At 32.1% G+C, this 20,307-nt stretch overlaps 2 protein-coding genes across 3 annotated transcripts; both read right to left on the reverse strand.

Moving 5' to 3' along the window:
• Positions 1–700: 700 nt before the first annotated feature.
• Positions 701–7,701, reverse strand: LOC110604177 (glycine dehydrogenase (decarboxylating), mitochondrial). The gene is made up of 15 exons (XM_021742308.2): positions 6,246–7,701; positions 5,748–5,993; positions 5,596–5,673; positions 5,404–5,504; positions 5,126–5,321; positions 4,870–4,995; positions 4,107–4,292; positions 3,878–3,991; positions 3,165–3,317; positions 2,465–2,653; positions 2,100–2,177; positions 1,893–2,018; positions 1,702–1,800; positions 1,417–1,534; positions 701–992 (listed from the first exon to the last, which is right to left on the reverse strand). The coding sequence occupies exons 1-15, from the start codon at positions 7,524–7,526 to the stop codon at positions 898–900; spliced, it is 3,186 nt and encodes a 1,061-aa protein (XP_021598000.1). The 5' UTR covers positions 7,527–7,701; the 3' UTR covers positions 701–897.
• A 7,206-nt stretch (positions 7,702–14,907) lies between these two features.
• On the reverse strand, positions 14,908–16,506 carry LOC110603465 (putative GATA transcription factor 22). Of its 2 annotated transcripts, none has more exons than XM_043951707.1 (3): positions 16,080–16,506; positions 15,536–15,910; positions 14,908–15,415 (listed from the first exon to the last, which is right to left on the reverse strand). In XM_043951707.1, the coding sequence occupies exons 1-3, from the start codon at positions 16,284–16,286 to the stop codon at positions 15,110–15,112; spliced, it is 888 nt and encodes a 295-aa protein (XP_043807642.1). In that variant the 5' UTR covers positions 16,287–16,506; the 3' UTR covers positions 14,908–15,109. The 2 variants fall into 2 exon arrangements, with proteins under 2 accessions (XP_043807642.1, XP_021596891.1); XM_021741199.2 differs by having other exon boundaries at positions 14,908–15,445; positions 16,080–16,449.
• Between the last annotated feature and the right edge of the window lie 3,801 nt (positions 16,507–20,307).

Here is a 20,307-nt window from a genome sequence, read left to right on the forward strand (position 1 = left end):
TTTTTTTAACAAAGCCACCTTCTGTTCAACTAAAAAACTGAAAGGCATATTAGTTTTGATATATCCTAAGGTTGCAAAGGTAATTAAATTTTAATTAATGAAATCCTCATTTATTTACTTAAAAAAAAAAAAAAAGTATTTGGTTCTCCATTAATACTAAGAAGCTGACTTGACCATTCAAATGGCAATGGATTTAGCCTATGGCCCAATGAGTTCCCTTGGCTGAAATTGTTGTCCAGCTGGGCAATCATCACATGCAACAGCCAATAAAAAATCTGTCACTTCCCAATATGCAAAGATAGAGAATCAAGCAGAAAGTAGGTTCCCTTCCCTCTGCTCTTAGGCCACCAAGTCCTTGGTCATAAAGCATGGAACATGGAACACAATTTCCACGAAACTGCCCCTTCCAATTGCCGGGATTAAAGATTAAATTAAAAAACTTGTATGTTCAATTTGCACTAACACAATCCTCCAAATTTCATAAGAAAAATACTCATTCAGATCGGATCTACATAAACCCATGATAAAATTATAGTGAGTACTCTAAAATCCCATGTATTTATACTATAGATTCATGTTTGCCTATGTGGGTTGCATTCAAGTAATCTCTACTTTATGAATAAATGCTCAATGCTTTTGCCTTTTGATCTAAGAGATCAATTAGTCATAGTGGAGGAAGAGAGATGAAAAGCAATGTCAATTACAGAAGTAGAAGTGTTGCAATTAGCAACAATTGTTATTAAGGCAGCTGATTATCAGTACATTGAGAAATGAATGTTTACAGCTGCAATGAGCATGTGAATATGGATAAACATATATACAGAGAGCAGAAGAGATGATTTTTTGAGTTTGATGTTCATGAGGCAACCTCACAAGGAACACATTTATGCAGCAGATTTAAGCAGTAGCTGCTGCCTGTTCTTCCACATACTGTGATGCTGGGAGAAGGGTGCAGATAAGGTTGCGGTCGCCATACACGTTGTCCACGCGTCCTAAAATAACAGTCCCCATAATCAAGTCATCAGTAAAATCGAAGAGCTATCGACATAGCACACATGCATACTGAAATTATTTGGTACTTCCAGTTCCATGTTATTGGCTAATTATTCGCTAATCATAAAAGCTGTTGAAATTTCATATTCTTAATAGGGAAGATGAATAGCTAATGATTGCATTACCATTGTCTGTGTTGATGTAAATTCATAAAAGACAACTGCATAACTAAGAACTTGAAGAACTGACAACCTTTCAATAACCACAGAAATAAAAAGGAAGAAAGCAAAGTGATATAGCTTTATTTCGTATAGAAGCGAGAAACCAGTGAAATTCATAGCAATATTTGAAGATCTAATAAGGCAACTAAGTTTCCACTTTTAATAATCGAATAAATAAAAAAGATAAAACGACAAGACGTACCTGTAGTTGGCCAGAACTTGGCAGATCGGAGCCAAGAAGCAGGGAAGGCTGCATATTCCCGAGAATATGGTTTTGTCCATTCATCTCCCATAAGCAAAGATGATGGATGAGGAGCTCCCTGCATTTTCACATTTTAGATAATTGCACTTTAGATTAATGACTTGAAAGGAATAAAAAAAAAGAAGCAGCACCAGAATGCATAACTACCATCCCAGTATACAATTCAAAGGCATCAGTAAATCTTAATTGTAAAAGTTATACTTAAAAAATAACAAGCCAGTTCACCTTCAGTACGTTGTTGTGTATATCGACATTTCCTTTCTCAATCTCTGCAATTTCGTGCCTAATGGAGATTAGTGCATCGCAGAATCTGTCCAACTCAGCCTGAAAAAGAAGTTGAATTTGATTGAAACTCCATAAGAAGGAAGAAATGGGTTGAGGGATACAAAATGGGAGAAAATGATCTGCAGCTTCACCTTGCTTTCACTTTCAGTGGGTTCAATCATAAGTGTGCCTGGAACTGGCCATGACATTGTTGGTGCATGGAATCCATAGTCCATGAGACGTTTGGCGACATCCTCTGACTCAATCCCAGCAGTATTCTGGGAGAAGAATGTCTCACAATTATTCATAACAGATCAAAAACAGGGAATGATTAGAACAAATATGCAAGGATAAACTACCTTAAAGCCTCTCAAGTCCACAATGAATTCATGGGCAACTGTTCCATTGACACCCCGGAAAAGAATGGGGTAGTAATTCTGACAAGCAAAACAAATAAATTAAAGTAAGGGCAACAATCACCTAAAAATTGAATTCGACAGTGAATTCAGAAGTCACAACTAAGTTTTACTGAAGAAAATAAAGTGAACAGGCACTTCAAACACATCACAAACTATGGTAGTAGAGTTGAGCATGATTTTATCATTCTACTAATGAAGCTTGTTATGTAAGGGGAGGAAAGGCTTCATGATATTTTCTTGAAGTTCAGAATGAACTGATTGATTATTTTTGACAGAAGAATATAAAGTCAAGAAAAATTGGTAACCTCCAAACGCTTTGCCATGTAGTTTGCATTCAAGATGGCAATCTTTGAAGCATCTGTCAATCCTGTAGATCCCATCATTGCTATATAAGTATAAGATATTGGCAAGATAAGTGCCGAGCCCCATGGTGCAGCTGAAATGGTGCCCAATGGTTGAGTTTTCTCAGGCGCTGGTATGCCACCAGTAGATACCTTCAATACAATGAACAATAAATTAAAGAACTGCATGACAAATACATAAAAGATACTACTGCAAACACTGTAAAGAAGGGAAATGAGTGATGATTGTTAGTCATTCCAACAACAAGAATCAATTAAAAAGAAGGGACAATTTGCTTTGCTCCAGATTTCCTTAATGTATAACCTATTGCAATTATTATGGAGCATGAAGAGTGTGGCTTTGGTATAATTGTAAAGTTATTTCATTTTTGTAGAGGTCATGAGTACGAGCCATGGGAACAGCCGCTGTGCAAAGCAGGGGTAAGGTTGCAGACATTATCCCTCTCTAAAGCCCAAAAGTGTGGATGCTTCATGCACTAAGTCACCCTTTTTATTACATGGATTATGAAAAAACTTGACAAAGAATTGAGAATACTTTCCCGATAAGCATCTGTAGTCCCATAGTCAAGAGTCAGGACAGGTAATGCAAATATAGAATCTGAACAAGAAAGCACATGCGCTAAGTTGTTTACAAAATACGTACCACAGGATGTGAAGGTAAAAATGGTGCCAAGTGTTTCTTCACACCAATAGGACCCATGCCTGGACCACCGCCTCCATGTGGAATGCAAAATGTTTTATGGAGATTAAGATGGCAAACATCAGCTCCAATAAAACCTGGACTTGTCAGACCCACCTGAAATAACAAGAACTTAAGATGACAATATGTTCACTTGACCTGAGAAACAATAATGCTTATGTGATAACAGTTCAGAGATGTCTGCAACAATTAAACATTCAGATGACTGATCAATTATTCAATTAAATTGATGAACTTCTCCAAGCAAGATTATGCCGAAGGATGGAAAGCATTGGCCAAAGAGGAAACAAGGACCTGCACTTTTTTTTTGGTTTGGAGTTCCAAATACAGTTTATGCAGAGCATATAATGCAACGGAGAGGTTATTAATTTGAATCTAAAAGTAACGGTCTCGATCTAATTGCATAGAGATTCATAATTCTGCCAGGTGCATCCCTTCATGGATTGTATGGACTAAAAATGCAGTAATAGAAGTGCTTACGACTTCCTCACCTAGAACGTAAAATAAAAACTGCATGTAATGAAGCCATTTTAAGTTTTTGCAAAGGATATGAGTTCGTGAAGTGACATCACCATATCCAATTGGGAAACTTTGGAAGAGGAAAGAACTAACATTTTTAATAGTAACTTGATCGAGATAGTGCAAGAAAAACAGACCTGAGCATTCATGTTAGCCCCATCCATATATACTTGACCACCATTGTCATGAATGATCTTACATATCTCATCAATACCTTCTTCATAGACTCCATGAGTGGAAGGATATGTAACCTAAAATTTAAATCAGAATAAGACATCTGGCACCAGATGAAAGTTCCGAGCAGAAAAACCACTAATATTTTCATCAAATAAAATTTAATCACAAATTAAAATAAAATATGCATACCATAAGTGCTGACAGGTTGTCCTTATTGGCTTCAGCAGCCTTCCGTAGCTCTTCAATGTTAATGTTTCCCTTGGCATCAGTTCCAACAGCAACAATCTTCATTCCACACATAGCAGCACTTGCAGGATTTGTCCCATGTGCTGAAACAGGTATAATGCACACATTGCGATGATGATCTCCTCTTGACTGCAATTTCATTCAGGGGGGGATTAGCAATAATTAATTGTTTCAAGAAAAGAATAGACAACATTAGAAGGCACCGCAAAAGGACTGGCAAACGGTGAAGGACTTTCTAGATGTGAATAAAGAAAATAAATACCATCTACAGAGGCAAGAGAAAGCTGCAACTATTGCTTACATTTAACTATACATTTGAGTAAGAGAATAACAGATCAGATAGTTTGAGAAGTCCATTTTGTAAATCAATCCAAAAGTGGATTTATACCTATATCAACTCATACAAGACTCTCAACAAAGAAACAAATCCAAGGAAACTAGAAAGTGTTGACCTCAGATACTATAAATAAGTTTCAGGGCATCCCCCCCCTTCTCCCGATGATAACATTTTACATGAATTATAGGAAGAAACAAGACTGAACGATAAACATGCTTGACTTGAGCTCAGCATAAAAAAAGCTTCAACTTAAGAAAATAAAAAATAAAAAAAAAATCTTACTAGAACACCATGGGAGAAATTAATGGCTATAGTCTATATCCTATGGAGAGTAAACAACTATTTACAAGTTAATGTATATGTATATACCTTATGATATGCACGGATAACCATCAGCCCAGCATACTCTCCAGAAGCACCAGCATTTGGTTGCAATGAGAATGAGTCAAACCCAGTGATGGTACACAATAAATCACCCAGGTCATTGAACATTTCCTAAGGGAATATAAGAATTCAGAAAGGTCAATTGGATCTTTTATCAACAAGAATCACATTATTTGGTAATATGAAACATAGCAATAACACATCTCAATTTTCTGTTTGAAAAACATGTGTAACTATCTACCTGATAACCCTCAGCTTGTTCAACAGGAGCAAAAGGGTGAACATCAGTAAAGTTAGGGAATGTCACAGGCATCATTTCAGCGGTTGCATTCAATTTCATTGTACAAGATCCCAGTGGAATCATGCTGTGGCACAAAGATAGATCCTTTGATTCTAACCTATGGATATACCTGAGAAGCTCATGCTCTGTATGGTACCTAATAAAAGAGAAAAATAAATAAATTTGAGTGGCTTCCGGATAATAATCTTAATGTTCAAATTTGCAGGACAAGGGTATACATGTTGAAGATTGGGTGGTTCAGGAATGGGCTCTCCCTTGTTAATTCAGAAGGGATTGCATTCTGAACTTCTGATGCCAGAGATGCAGCAGTGAATGGCACCTGAGATTTCAGATAAAGATCATAACTTGAAGGTTCTGATTGTTATGAATTGGAACTATCAAAAGAATGAGAAATATTTTGTAATACTTACAGGCTTGCCGCTGGAAAAAACTTTGAAGAGTTTATCAACATCCTCCAGGGTGGTTGTTTCATCAAAGGAAACAGTGATCTGAAAAGCAACATATTCTGATAATCCCATGACATTGACTAGCCATGTAACACAACAGATAGGTTTGAACTTACAGTGTTTGCATCTATGACTCGCAAGTTTATCTCACTCTTGACAGCAGCATCGGCTATCGCATGTGCATCAACACACTTAACTTTTACAGTGTCAAAGAAGGGAAGGCTCTGAACTTCTACAGTCCCAAGTTTCTTCAGTCCAAGTGCAAAGGCTCCAGCAAGACCATGAACCCTTTGTGCAATGGCTTTAAGGCCTTCAGGTCCATGATAGACAGCATACATGGCAGCCATGTTTGCGAGCAAGGCCTAAACAGAAGAAGATAATAATCTTTCAACCAAAGCAAGGCCAATTTACTACACAGCTGGGGATATGATGAACTGAACAATCAAAGAGTTTCTACATAGTATAAATACAAGTGAATGTGTTCCTGACACAAATTTGAGCTAAGTAAATCCATATCAAAGCTTTTGTTAAAAAACAAGGCATTTGAAAGAGGCTTTACAAGCAGTCCACAAATGATTAACAAAAGACCCACAATACGAAATACAGTATCTTACTTGAGCAGTGCAGATGTTACTTGTAGCCTTATCCCTGCGAATATGCTGTTCCCTGGTTTGCATCGCCATGCGCAGAGCAGGCTTCCCAGAAGAATCAACACTAACACCAATAATTCTTCCAGGCATCAACCTCTTGTACTCTTGTGAGGTAGCCAAAAATGCTGCATGTGGACCTCCATATCCCATGGGAACACCAAACCTCTGAGCAGATCCAACAACAATATCTGCCCCCAGTTCACCGGGAGGCTTCAACATTGTTAGTGCCAATAAATCCGTTGCCATAACAACCTTAACCCCATTAGCATGAGCATTCATAATAAAGTTCTCATAATCCAAGATTTCACCCTCTGTCCCAGGATATTGAACCAAAACCCCACAAACATCCCCAGATTTATAACTGATATCCTTAAGATCCATAGTAATTACCTTAATGTCAAAACCCTCAGCTCTAGTCTTACAGATATCAATAGTTTGTGGGTGACAGTTGCTAGCAATAATAAAAGTCTTTTTCTTCCCTTTTAGGATATTATTGCACATAGCCATAGCCTCAGCAGCAGCAGTCCCTTCGTCGAGCAATGAAGCATTCGACATGGGCAATCCAGTGAGATCCGTAATCATGGTTTGATAATTAAGCAAGGACTCCAACCTCCCCTGAGATATCTCAGCTTGATAAGGTGTGTACTGTGTGTACCAAGCTGGATTCTCCATTATGTTTCTCAAAATAACTGGTGGAACATGTGTGTTATAATATCCCATCCCTATATATGACTTAAAAACCTTATTCTTTGATGCCAATTTTTTCATGTGCTCAATCATTTGGCTCTCAGTTAGCCCTTCATCAAACTTAGAGAACTTCATTGAATCAATTCTAATTGATTTAGGCACAGTGGCATCTATCAAAGAATCAAGATTATCAAACCCACATAACTCAGCCATTTTAGTTTGCTCCTCTGGAGGAGCAGAGTTATGGCGGCGGGGAAAAGTATCACTGGCTTTCAAAGACTCAACAGATATGGATCGAACTTGTGAAACACCACCATAATAACCACCACCAGCATTATGGGTAACAATATTTTTGCTTCCTAGCAACATCCCTGATCTGGGATTTCTAGAAGCAAAAGAAGACAACGATGAGACATACCTCGAAGGAGTGTACAATACAGGAGAAGAAGAGTTCAACAGAGTTGAAGACTCATGGCAGCTCTGGTGGTTGCATTGCTTGGATTCACTCAGCAGCCTCTTCAAGATAGCCCTGTTAGCCAGACGCCTTGCACGTTCCATGAATGTGATGTAGAGAGAAAAAAAGTGTTCTTTCTCCTCTTTTTGTGGCTAAACCAGCAGAAAGAGGAGAGGGGTTGGTGAAGAAAAAATAGAAAGAGTTTCAAGAATGGGATTATTTCTACTCCACGAAACGAGTGGAGAAATGGGCTGGTGATAACACAGTGAATTTTTGTCCGTGTATAATTATTATATATACTAGTTGCATATACATAAATGAAAAAAAAAAAATTATGGGTTCAAGATCTGGTGGTGGTGGGTGACTGAGCAACTCTGAAGAAAAGGACAGATTTTTTTGAGAATATCACCATCTGCAAAACAAAAGGTCACCAAATCTCCAAAAAACAGAAAAATGAATGGAAGTAATTGAAGCAAAACAGATTGAGTATCAATGGATCAAAATAATTCCCATTTTCTTTCATTCGAAGATAAAGAAGTAAGAAAATTTTGATTTTTTTCCTTGAACAATGTAATCTGAGATTCTGCGGTGGCAGAATCTCTTTCACACCCTGCCTATCTCCTATGTCTTCACCTCAGTACAAAAACAGTCAAGGCTTTAGGGTTTCTGGACCAATCAAATGCACTTCAAAATATTCTACAATTATCAATTGCTTCACATTAGATCCGGCCCGGTTGGTTTGATCTGGAGCAGAACCAGGTTTTTTTAAAAAAGATTTCTATGTTTATTCAATTCGAAATGCAATTAATAGATATTCTTTCACTTAATCTATCACCTAAATCAAATACTTTCTTAGTCTTTTAAATTGATTTGAATTGAAATTAAATTAAATTAATAAAATCTGATTTGATTTTTAGATGGAAAAAAAATTGAATAATCAGATTGGATAAAATCAAAATTGAATTGAAATCCAATTGAAATTAAAGTCAAATTAGAACAATAAAAGACACCCAAAGATAATTATGTTTAACTTTTGTTGAAACGATTTATTTTGTAAAAATATTTAAATAAATTTTTATAAAATTATATATAATTTAATTTTATTTTGAATAAAAATTAATAGAAAAATAATTAGTTAAATATTTTTTTATATTGAGTAAAAATAAGAGGTTAAAATTCGCTTAAATAATTTTAAAAATTATTTTACATTTTATTTAAATTCTTTATTGTATATTAATATCTAATTTTCCACATAAAATTATTGCTTTAAACTCAAAATCAGATCGCAATATGATTTAATAATAATTGCATATATTTAAAAAAAAATCAAGAACCAAATCGAACCAGCGCCAGCTACAATTGCTAAGAAATCTTTGTGATGTGGGGATGGTGGGGCCTACTCTGAGTTGGGAAATTTTATTTTATTTTTTAAATTAAATTCTGGTAAGTGGGACCCAGGAGGGTTGGGTGGAGGGCATAAATGGGAAATTATCTGATGAAACTTGAAATAAATGTCTGGCCGACGTTGTACGTTGCAACATAAACCGGAAATCTGCGAATTTTTCCAAGTTATTGTGGTTGGTATGGTTTGGGTCATCCTAATAAAATCAAGACCGTCGGATCAATAAATAATGCTGAATTAACGGTAGAGATGAAGCTACAATAGGAAGGTGGAATCTAGATTCTAGAGAAAGATCCCTGACTGGGAATCTATTCTGAAAGGAGTGGTGGTTTGGTTGGTGGAGTTCTGTGAGCGTACGAGTCCCACTCTTCTCCACACTCCAACCTTCATCATTATCATTAATATTTTTATATGAATTTAAAATTTTAAAAAATAAAAAGAAAAATTATTTTCAATTTATACCATCAGTGAAAAAGAAAGAATAATGGAAATTTTAAATTTAATTAGCTATTTAAAATTAATTTATTTTATTTTTTATATTTAAATTATTTTAGAGTTTATACAAATTTAAAATACTTAAATTCTATTTGTACTCAAATTATATTTTTTATTATTCTAAATAAAATTTTATTATAATAAACCCATTAAAATATTGATATTATAAAAACATTGGTGCCTATAATAGAAAAATAATAAAATTAATTATAATAATAGTATTTTAATTTTTTTATTATAATAATAGTAATTTTTAGTAATAGTAACTATTATTTTTATTATTATTATTTTATTATGTTATGATATTAACAGTTAAAAATTAAATTTATATTTAAATTATTTTAGAGTTTATATATTTGTACTTAAATTGTATTTTATTATTATTCTAAATAAATTTTATTATAATAAACACATTAAAAAATGTTATTATATAAAAATTACCAGCGCTCATTATAAAAAATAAAAGTAATTGTTAATGATAGTAATTTTTAATTATAGCTTTTTTATAATAATAGTAAATTTTAATTAAAATTTTTACTGTAAAACTTGATAATAGTAAATAATTTTTACTACTATTTTGTTATTTTATGGTAGTAATAGTTAAAAAATTATTAATTACTTTTAAAAATGTTACTTGCAAATAAAAATTAAAAATTAAAAATTTATAATATATATATATATAAAGGTGAAAATGAGGGAATAATAGCATTATTAAAATGATCCTTTATAAGTTATTTTATTACAATAAAAAACTAAATTTAATTTGCTAATAAAATTAATTTTTCTAAATTTCCATTATTTAAATTAATTTTAGTATTTATATAAATGTAAAATTTATAGTTCTATTTATATTTAAATATAATGAAAAATATCATATAAACAACTAAAATAATTATTAAAAATTATCAATGTAAATAAAAAATATTACTTTTTTAATAAAAACATGTCTATTAATAAATTTACAATTCTATAATATAATATATGTAACAATAATACGGAGAGAAAAATAATAAATTTATTTGTATTAATCTATGATCTTGTTGCACTGGATAAAAATACAATTTTTTTACCATGCAATTATAAAGTTTCATTTTCAAGGCGCATAGAGTATAAATAAAAAAGATATAAATATAAAAAGACTAAAAAAATAATAAAAGTCCAATTTAAATATAATAATGATCCAACTAAATTGATGACCCAGTATAAGGCCCCTACTCAAAGGACAAGATGTTCCTTCAACGGGCCGGCCTGGATCACTCGGCCACGAGGATTGGGCCCTAATCATTCGGCCTCGAGGTTGGACCTCCCTTGGGCCAATTCTCTTACATTATGCTCAATAATGGAGTCCCATAGGAGAAGAGATATCCGGCCCAAATATCCAACAGACTTACTTACACGCGCACTGGGAAAGGGAATTAAATGGCCATGCAGATATCTGATATTTTCGTACGTTCGTATCCGTATGGCAGGAATAGTTGGCTCAATGGCAATGAAACCATTACACGTCATTATCATACCAAGAAAAAGAATAAAAGGAGATGATACCCTCCTCTTAGACCAAACTTACAAACCCCTTTAAAACTCTATTTTCTGAATCTCAAAATATCACAAATTAATCAAACTAAACAAATTAAATTAGAAATCAAAACTAACTGAGCTAACCAAAATCACCAGCGAAATAAATAAAACAAAACAAGTAAAACTAAAAATTAATAGTTAAATAAACCAAAACTCACGGCCAACAGGCAAAGTCAGAAGCCAACATCCTGCCGCACTATTGAAGTACCAGACCGTACAACCAAGCACCAACAAAAATTGAAGAAGCCTGAATCGACGCCGATCAGTAATGAAACCATCATAATAGAAAAGCAATAAAGAGCAAAGAGAACCAAATAACCCAGCAGACATGCAAATAAAGAGGAAAGAGATCAATAGCGAGAATTGTCTACTGATAAAAAGCAAATTAAAAGAAAAGATGCTTTAGAGTCCAATAAAAGAAAGTCCATGAGAGCGTTAGCTACCAGAGATATCAGTGCAGTTCTGAATCCCTGACATCACACTTAAAACCATTCTCCACACCTAAAGTGAAAATTCAAACCCTTAAAAATATTAATTAAAACGAAGAAAATATAATAAATATTTTTATTCAATAAAATTAAAAAAAATAGTTAACCTTTCTCCTGTTAAAAAATCGTTTATCCACGGGGCTTTATTTTATTTTATTTTATTTCATTTTATCATGGTCAAAGGTCTCTTAAACTTGCTTGCTACTTTTCTCCCCATTGACCCCTTAACGACATCTGGGCCATGCAATCTTGGACTCAACGACCTCCTTTAATAATTAATTCAATTCAATTATTTTATCATGGCCAAAGGTCTCTCGTAAATTTTGAATCATTAGAAAAAACTGAAATTATTGTGAAGGGAAAAGGATGAAGAAAAGAGAAGATGATGCAGATGGGAAAGAAAAGAACAGAAATGCAGATGAACCTCCAGTGATAGTGTGCCTAAATAAAAGGGAATCAGATTTTGATAATAAGAAAGTTTCGCTCAATCAAACTGAATTTGATCCAATTTTAAAGCTAGAGCGAGAATTGTTAAATTTGAATCAGGTCTAACTCACCCCGAAAGCTAACTCAAGCAAAAATAGTGTCTATGGTCTATATAAAGGGCACATTACCCCTTCCACAACTGATATGAGATTTAACACTCCTCACGCCTAAAATTTTTAAAATTTTTACTGGTGCGTGCACATTTACGGGGCGTCCAATATCGAATGGAGAGGCTCTAATATCATGTTAAATTTGGATCAGGTCTAACTCACCCCAAAAAAACTAGCTCAAGGGGATGAGTGCCTATGATCCATATAAGGGGCACATTACCCCTTGGACGCCCATAAATGTGCCATGCACCAGTAAAAATTCTGGGCGTGAGGGGTGTGTTAAATCCGACATCGACATCGATTGTGAAAAGTGGTAATGTGCCCCTTATATGGGTCATGGGTACTCCTCTCCTTGAGCTAGTTTTTGGGTGAGTAAATACAGACTACGAAATTACACTGGTGTTGGGAGGAGCCAAATTTGTAAAATTTTCATTTAAACCCATTTGCTGTTTTTTTTTCTCACAAATTTTGTTTAAAATTTAATTTTGGCCCCTTCAATTTTATAAAACTTGTATATATATCCTTATGTTTTTCATAAGAAATATATATTTAGCTCTTTTAAATTTAAAAATTTTCATTTTGAGTATTGAAATATTCTAAAATTTTCATTTTGAATATTGAAATATTCTAAAAATTTTAATTATTATATTATTTATAATCTTTCTAAAGTTAATTTTCAATTGACACATGAAATTTTTGCAATTTACTTTTTTAGGAGTATATAGAAATCTGAATCATTAAATTATAAATTTAATAATACTTATGAATTTTAATCTTATTTTGATTATTAAAAGAAACGAAATGACGAAACTGCCCAACCATGCACAGCAAAAATGTTGATGGGTTATTAAAAAATGTGTGACAGAAATGTAAAATTGAATTGGATAATGAAGGAGAGAAATTGACAAAAAGGCATTTATGGAGTGTAAATTTTTGGGATGTGAAATATAATCTGATGAAAAGGACGTATGTGGTGCTTGAAAATGGCTATTAGTACTCATTGTAGGGTATAGTTATTTATTATTATTGTCATTTTCTCTTCAATTACCATTCATCTTGCATTAAGAATCCTAACCAGATATCAGATATCGGTAAAGGTTGCTAAAGCGTTAATATTCAAACTAATTATTCAGATTATTTCTCATTTAGTTTAATTATCTTTAATTATAAGTATTTTTTGAACGAAACGAATGATGTGTTAAATTGTATTTATTATTGATCTGCAAATGAGATAGCTCATAAATTAATTCAAATTTCTCATTTTCTGACATATTCGGTGAAATAAGTAAATCATTTACCTATTTATATTTTGGACTATTTATACCTTGACTACCATTAATATATACTCCTACTTTTATTTAAAAAAAAGGATTATAAGCAAAATTAAATTTCAAAAAATATAAAATATATTAAATTTTAATTTTTAATATAATTTTATCTCTCGATAATCACTAAAAATTTAAATAAAATTTAAGGATAAATTTTATTTTTTTATTAAAAATTAATTATCTATCTTAGATGAATTGTGAAGATATATTATAAAAAAAAAGATATATTTTGATCTAATATATAGTTTACCTTTGATGTATGATTAAAATTAAAACCACGTGATCATTCGGTGTTCTAAGTGATTTTTTTAAAATAAATGGTATATATGTTGTTTTCTGTTTAAAATGATGATACTTCTCTTTACTTTTATTTTTTTTTTCTTTTTTAGTAGAAAATTAAGAAATATGAAGACTCAAATCTGAATTATCCAGACAAGTGAAATATTTTTATTCACTGAATTAAGTTAGAACTGATATTTTTCTAAATAAGTGTTATGTATATTGAAATTTATTGTTTATTTTGTTTATAGAGAAAGCCAAAACTTTAGTTATTTTTTCAAATATTAATATATTTTTTTAAATTTTAGCCAAATTTAAGAAATACCTATTCAAAATTAAGAATGGGAGCCACTGACGTATATCAAAATTATTTAAAATTAACAAAGATAAGATTTACCATAAATTAAAAAAAATATTAAAGTTTCTATCTTTTTGTCATTTGCTTTTCATTAATAATAATTTTAAAATTTATCATTATTTTTACTATTAAAAATTAATAAAATTTTTAATAAATTTATTACAACACGTCATTATTACATAATTTTATTGTGTAAATAAAATTTAGAATAAAATCGGTAATAATTTAAAATTTTAAGGTTTAATTAGTAAATTTTTGGATGTAATTGTAAATTTTTAAAGTTTAAAATTTTTTGTGATTAATTCTAAAACAAAATTTTATAAGATTTTTTTTATGAAAAACGTAATTTTATAATTTAAAGAATGTTAAATTTTGATTATTGATTGTATTTAAAAATTAATTTTATGTTAGTATTATTCTTTTTATAATCCTATCCAATATTTTTTTTGAATTTATTCCGTAAGCTTATTATTTAGTATTATTTTTAACACAATAAATTTATTTCATATATTAGTTATAAAGTATTAAAAATAGATTTAAAATTATATTCCACATAGTTTAATAAACCTACGGAATAAATTTTTTAAAAAAATTGAGTATGTTTTCAGTCAAGATAGAATTAAAATAAATTTGAGAGATAGATAAAAATAAAAAATAATTACAACATAAAATTAATTTTTAAATAAAATTAATAATAAAAATTTATAATCACTAAAATATTTGAAAACTAATTTGCATCACACAATCTACACCAATCTTGTTAAAACCTCTATCCACATATTATTATTATTATTTTTAACATAATAATAATAAATATTTAATTTTACTCATAACTTAAATATGATAGTAAGAGTATCTGAGTAAAATTGAGAGTTCTCGTGTTCTACTCTCCCAATTTTTAATTTCTAATTCTCAATTTAAAAAAATTTAAGAAGTCTCAGATTCTTAGCCACAATTCCCATTTCAAAAAATTAAATATATGGATTATCAATTTTCAGAATTTATTATTTAATTATTTCCATTATTTTAATTACCAAAAAAAGCTAAAATGCAGCAAACCTATTATTTGGTTTGCAATATTACAGAAATTTCAAGATCTCATAACTATCACAGATTAACTAAGAAGCTCTCCGAGTCAAGAAAAGTAATTAATATGAAAATTTTCAACTAATGAAACCACAAGATAATTCCATAAGCAGTATTGCTGCTTCTTCCACATCCTGTGGAAACACTCGTTGAAGAGCCGAATTCTTGCTCAAGCTTATTGCAAGATTCTTGAAGCTGCAAAGCTTCTTTTGGCCTTGAGCCAAATCAAGAGGCTTTCTCAATTTCTTTCCTTGTGCAATATGACCTGTGCGCAGCTTCTTTTCCTTGTTGTGCATCTTGGTCTTCATAGGTGACGTCTCCATGGCAACAACTGTGCCATTTGCCATGGCAGCCGCCGCTGCCATTGCTCGTCTCGCCTTCCTCTGTCGAATCCCACATGCATTGCAAAGAGACTGCATCAAAAATATTTTTTCCTAGCCATTTAGTAATGCATATGTTGTATATATTTTTTCCTACAATATAATATGGTAACAGAAGATCACCTTGGGGCCCTGAGGGCCACTCCTCCAAAGAGGTGTACTGGTAGTGTTGCAGTCTGCGCAGACTCTGATATTGTTGTTAGTATGACACTGCTGATCTTGAAACTTGACTGTAAATTTCACTGGTTCATCAGTCGCTGAGAAATTAGAACTAGAGTTCATCATTTTGTGCATCAACCTCATCTTCGAGGGCATCCATTTGGCTGCAGATCCCTCACCAACACTTCCTTCATAATCTCCATCCTCTCTTTTGCAGGAGAAAAATTTTTGGACCTCGTTACTGTTACTCTCACTGATCGCTGGAGCTTGAAATGAAGATGAAGAAAGGGGTTTATGATGATCATCACTCCATCTGCTCTGTAATATGTACTTGTCATCCTATCATTAAGCCAACAAAATATTATTGCATATATTGCATCCGCTCGCATACACATATGTAAATTGTAAATTGCACATGATCATGCAATAACGGATCATGCATCTATCATAATTAACTGTAAGAACAAAACAAAACATTTTTCAAAGCAATTAGATCAAGAGTTCTTGCCTCCTGATGATGCTGTCTAGACCCCCCAAGTTGGGCTCCTCTTTGATCTTGATCATGACCAGTTGTATCAAAAAAAGCAGGAGCAGAAGAGAGAGAAGCAGCTGCTTGATGGGGTGACAGGAAGAGTTGCAGATGTTGCTGATCTTCTCTAATCTCCACAACTGGAAAAGGAGAAGAGGTCGGTGGATTCAGATAGAATGGAGTCATGGAGAGAGAGAGATGTTGTCCAGTAAAAGAAGGACAAGTATAGAGAAAGGGGATAGGGGCAGTGAAATAACAAGGCCAAAAGGCCTAATTAATAGTATAAAAATGTCTTATAAGGGGATGGGAGAGAAGAAGCGGCCTGAAAGCCATTCACGTGACTTCATGTCACCCAAACAAAACATGCTAAAACAAGACAAATTAAAAGGAGGTGTAGAATGCTACCATTCGACCCCATTATGACAACCCTATCAGCAGCATTCTCTCTATTAACAGTTCAAACCTCAAACCTCCACACAGACAAATATCAAGTGTTGTAAGTTGCCCAATTGAGAATTTAAGGTTGATATACCCTACTCTTCATATGCCTTTATTTCTCCTCAAGCTCATCCATCAACCCATTAAATGCATATTTCATCAAGCTAGTGAACCCAAGCTATTAAATTGAATAGTGTTAATCCCGACCCAAAAAAAAATTGAATAGTGTTAATTATGGAGTTTAAATTTTGAGTATATTGTTTTATACACCGAATAAATTTTATATTATAATTTAAATTAAATAAAAAATAAAAATATGTATGGGAACGGAGGTCAAATATTGATAGGTTTAAATTTATAGTCTGATTTCATGTACGAAAGATTATAAATATTTATAATTTTTCATGTCGTACTTGTATAAGTGAGATTTCAAAAAATAATATTAGAATTTTAAGATCTCTAAAATTGTATTACTTTTTTTTATCATAGTAGAATTTTGCTCAGCTTTATTCATGAACTAATATAAATTTTACAGTCGAATCACTTTGTATTTTTTGTCTTATTCTCTAATATTGCGATTGTGAGTACATGTATCTATTATAATGTATGTATTTTATTGTTGTGCGTTTATTTTAATAAATAAAAAATTAATTATTTATATAAATAAATAAAAGATTAGTTATTCATACAAATCGATGGAGTTGTAAAATAAAAATTAATGAAATTGACTGGAGTTAATTTAGGATGAATTCTGTAGCAAGGGAAGGACCACACAAGAGTAAATAAAAATGAAAAATCCAAGTATGAAGGCGATCTATCAGTTGACCATTTTAGGATCTTTTATCCTCTTTGGGACCTCAAAGGAAAACTTTTAGTGAGCCATACATCAACCTGCATGGGATTATGTGTTGCATTACAATTTCTGTCAACTTTAGCACGGTAAAAAATTCCATCAATTAATGGAGTTTGGAAGGAAGGAGAGGGGTTTTTTTAGAGGTTTGTGAAGATATGAAGAGATGGGTATAAGATTTTCATGGAAGCTTATGTATATCTTCATTTCTTAGCCTTGCCAAAAAGCATCAAATGCTGGTTCAGCCCATGATAATGACACCCTCTTCTTTAGCCCCCACACCATTTTTCATGATTTGACCCTTTCATCAATTTCTTTTCGTTTAATTACCACCTTCTGCTTTTTCTCTTCTGATCTCTCATTTTGTCTCCTATTTTCTTTTCTTTTCTTTTCTTTTCTTAGAAACAATGATAACTTGATCTGTGTGATACAGTGATGATTTGTTCCAATCTATCAGCCTGGCAATATTACAAGTTGTTATTGTCTGCTCCTACCACTTTCTATAGTGACACGATCGACCATGTCGATCAACTCCCTTGGATCCTATTGCTTTGCGTAATAGCAAAGTTAAATTTTTTAAGAATATTTTTTATTTCTTACAATTTTCCTGAATAGCATGAGCACACAATGAGAGATCGAATTGAACACAGCCAATGCTAAAAGATATTTGTAAAAGATTACCAACAAAAAGATATTTATAAAAGTTTTGATGTAGTATTAATTTAAATTCTTTTTCAAAATTCATAATTATTCATATATATACTATTATATTTTAAGATTTAACGATTAGAATTTTAGCGGCGGATGTAAGATTATTATCTAAAAATTACTTAAATTTAAAAATATTGCAAAATAAAATTTAATTTTAAGTATAGTAACTATTTTTATCTATCATAAAAAAAGTAAATAAATTATTAATTTTTTTAAGTTCGAATATTCTTATAAATTATTTATGTATTTTTACAATGAAAAGAGAGATAGCCAATATAATAATAAATTATAAATAAAGGGAATTTAGTTTTTGAGAATATTAAAATGATCCAATAAGACATTTGTGATAGTGGAAAGGAAAAAAACAAAAAGTTATCCCAAATAAGTTTCTCATTGGTCAAGAAAGATTCATCGATATCATGTTTGTTGTTGAAATCTACCTTTCAAAATTGCCTGAAAAATAATCATTAAAAAGCGAGAAGTACACGAAGAGCTATTTAATTTGATTAATTTAAATTTATATTGAACACGTTTTCTAAAAATAGATATTTTTTAAAAATATTTTAAAACGTTTAATTAAATACTGCTTTTATATTGTATGTATATTAATTTTATGAAATTATTATTCATGATAACGTTTGGTTGACCTGTACCCATTTTTTAAATATTACTTTCGGATTGATATATTTATTTTTGTAAGATGAAGAGACACGCTACGTATGAGCCATCTGAGTCACTCCTATATTTTCTATCACCTTCAGCTTCACCTAGTTTACATGATTAGATGCATACATGCACAAATGTGATGATAGAGACATTCTCATTATTAAAAATAAAACTAAAATAAAAAAAAGTATTACTTCATCCATATAATACGTCAAAACTTGATTTTTTTTATTTTAAAAAAATATATTAAAATTTTTAATATTATAAAAAATTTATTAATTAAATTTTTTTATTAATTTTAATCATTAATAAAAAGCTAGATGATGATACTGTCGAGCCTTCTTCTCCTCCATCTGGAGGCGAGGGTGTCAAATCGTTCAAGTACTCTCTGTTGGAGGGAACTGTCCCTAAGCAGGAACTTATGGATGATGATTTTATGGAGGGTTATGATGTCGATGATGATGAATTAGAGGGTGAAGGAGAAGATGACCCTCTCTGCCTGACAATTAGAGTGACAAGGGAGGATCGCTTAAGGATGTATAAGCCATGGAGGAAAGCCTTGCTGGTCAAGTTACTTGGTATGAGCATAGGATATGGGTACCTCTCTAAGAGGCTTAATGAACTGTGGAAGCCTAAGCATTCACTTGAAATTATAACACTGCACAATGAATATTTCCTAGCGAAATTCAGTGATTCTGATGACTATGAACATGCCCTTAAGGGGCCATGGATGATTGTAGACCATTATTTGATGGTTCGGAGATGGTGTCTGGACTTTGATCCATACACAGATATTCTTGACAAGCAATCTAGATACGTTTTTCCTGTTTACCTATTGAGTACTATGATATGAAGTTTCTTATGAAAATAGGGGAAAAGGTTAGCAAGCCAATTAAGATTGATTTGAACACAAGCCTAGTATCTAGGGAACATTTAGCATGCTTATGTGTAGAAGTTGACATGAACAAGCCTCTACTCTCAAAGTTTAAGCTCAGGCGAAGAGTTTATCAAATTCAGTATGAGGGCCTTCACTTAATCTGTTTTGAATGTGGCAAATATGATCACAGCACTGAGTACTGTTCCTTAAGAAATAATTTTGATAATATTCCTGAAGTTGGCCATTAGGATGGGAGGTAGAAAGAGGATCGTCCAGCTGATCCGACGGTGCTTGAGGATGACATGGAGCAACTAGCCTTGAATTTTACGGCAGACTTGGACCGAAACTAACTTTTGTATTTTAATTATTATTTTTGGATATTTTGGGTATTTTCATAATTTTGCACATTAGGTTTTGTTTCTATTATAAATAGCCTCCCTTGACTATTAGAAAGATACTTTTTCAATCTTCAAGGAATTTCAATAAGACTTTTAGTCTTTCATCCTATCTTTTCTCTTATTTCGTCTTAGCCAAACGATATTGGTTGAAACTTCTGACAGAGTCTAAATAGTCCTTTATCATATTGGTATCAGAGCAAAGTTCGACCATGGCAGATAATCAAGGGGCGCGACTTGCTGCGATTGAGGCATCTTTGGCAGAATTGA

The sequence above is a fragment of the Manihot esculenta genome, chromosome 16 (assembly GCF_001659605.2).
Source record: "Manihot esculenta cultivar AM560-2 chromosome 16, M.esculenta_v8, whole genome shotgun sequence".
Classification (NCBI taxonomy): domain Eukaryota; kingdom Viridiplantae; phylum Streptophyta; class Magnoliopsida; order Malpighiales; family Euphorbiaceae; genus Manihot; species Manihot esculenta.

Bases quoted from the DNA above. Each gene is read 5' to 3' on its own strand.
- LOC110604177 (XM_021742308.2), bottom strand. From the start codon at position 7,526: ATGGAACGTGCAAGGCGTCTGGCTAACAGGGCTATCTTGAAGAGGCTG. The intron at 5,322-5,403 runs GTATACCCTTGT...CTCTTTTATTAG, and splicing joins AACCACCCAATCTTCAACAT to GTACCATACAGAGCATGAGC. The intron at 4,996-5,125 runs GTAGATAGTTAC...ATATTCCCTTAG, and splicing joins AACAAGCTGAGGGTTATCAG to GAAATGTTCAATGACCTGGG.
- LOC110603465 (XM_021741199.2), bottom strand. From the start codon at position 16,286: ATGACTCCATTCTATCTGAATCCACCGACCTCTTCTCCTTTTCCAGTT. The intron at 15,911-16,079 runs GCAAGAACTCTT...GCTTAATGATAG, and splicing joins CTAGACAGCATCATCAGGAG to GATGACAAGTACATATTACA. The intron at 15,446-15,535 runs GTGATCTTCTGT...TTTTTGATGCAG, and splicing joins GTGGCCCTCAGGGCCCCAAG to TCTCTTTGCAATGCATGTGG.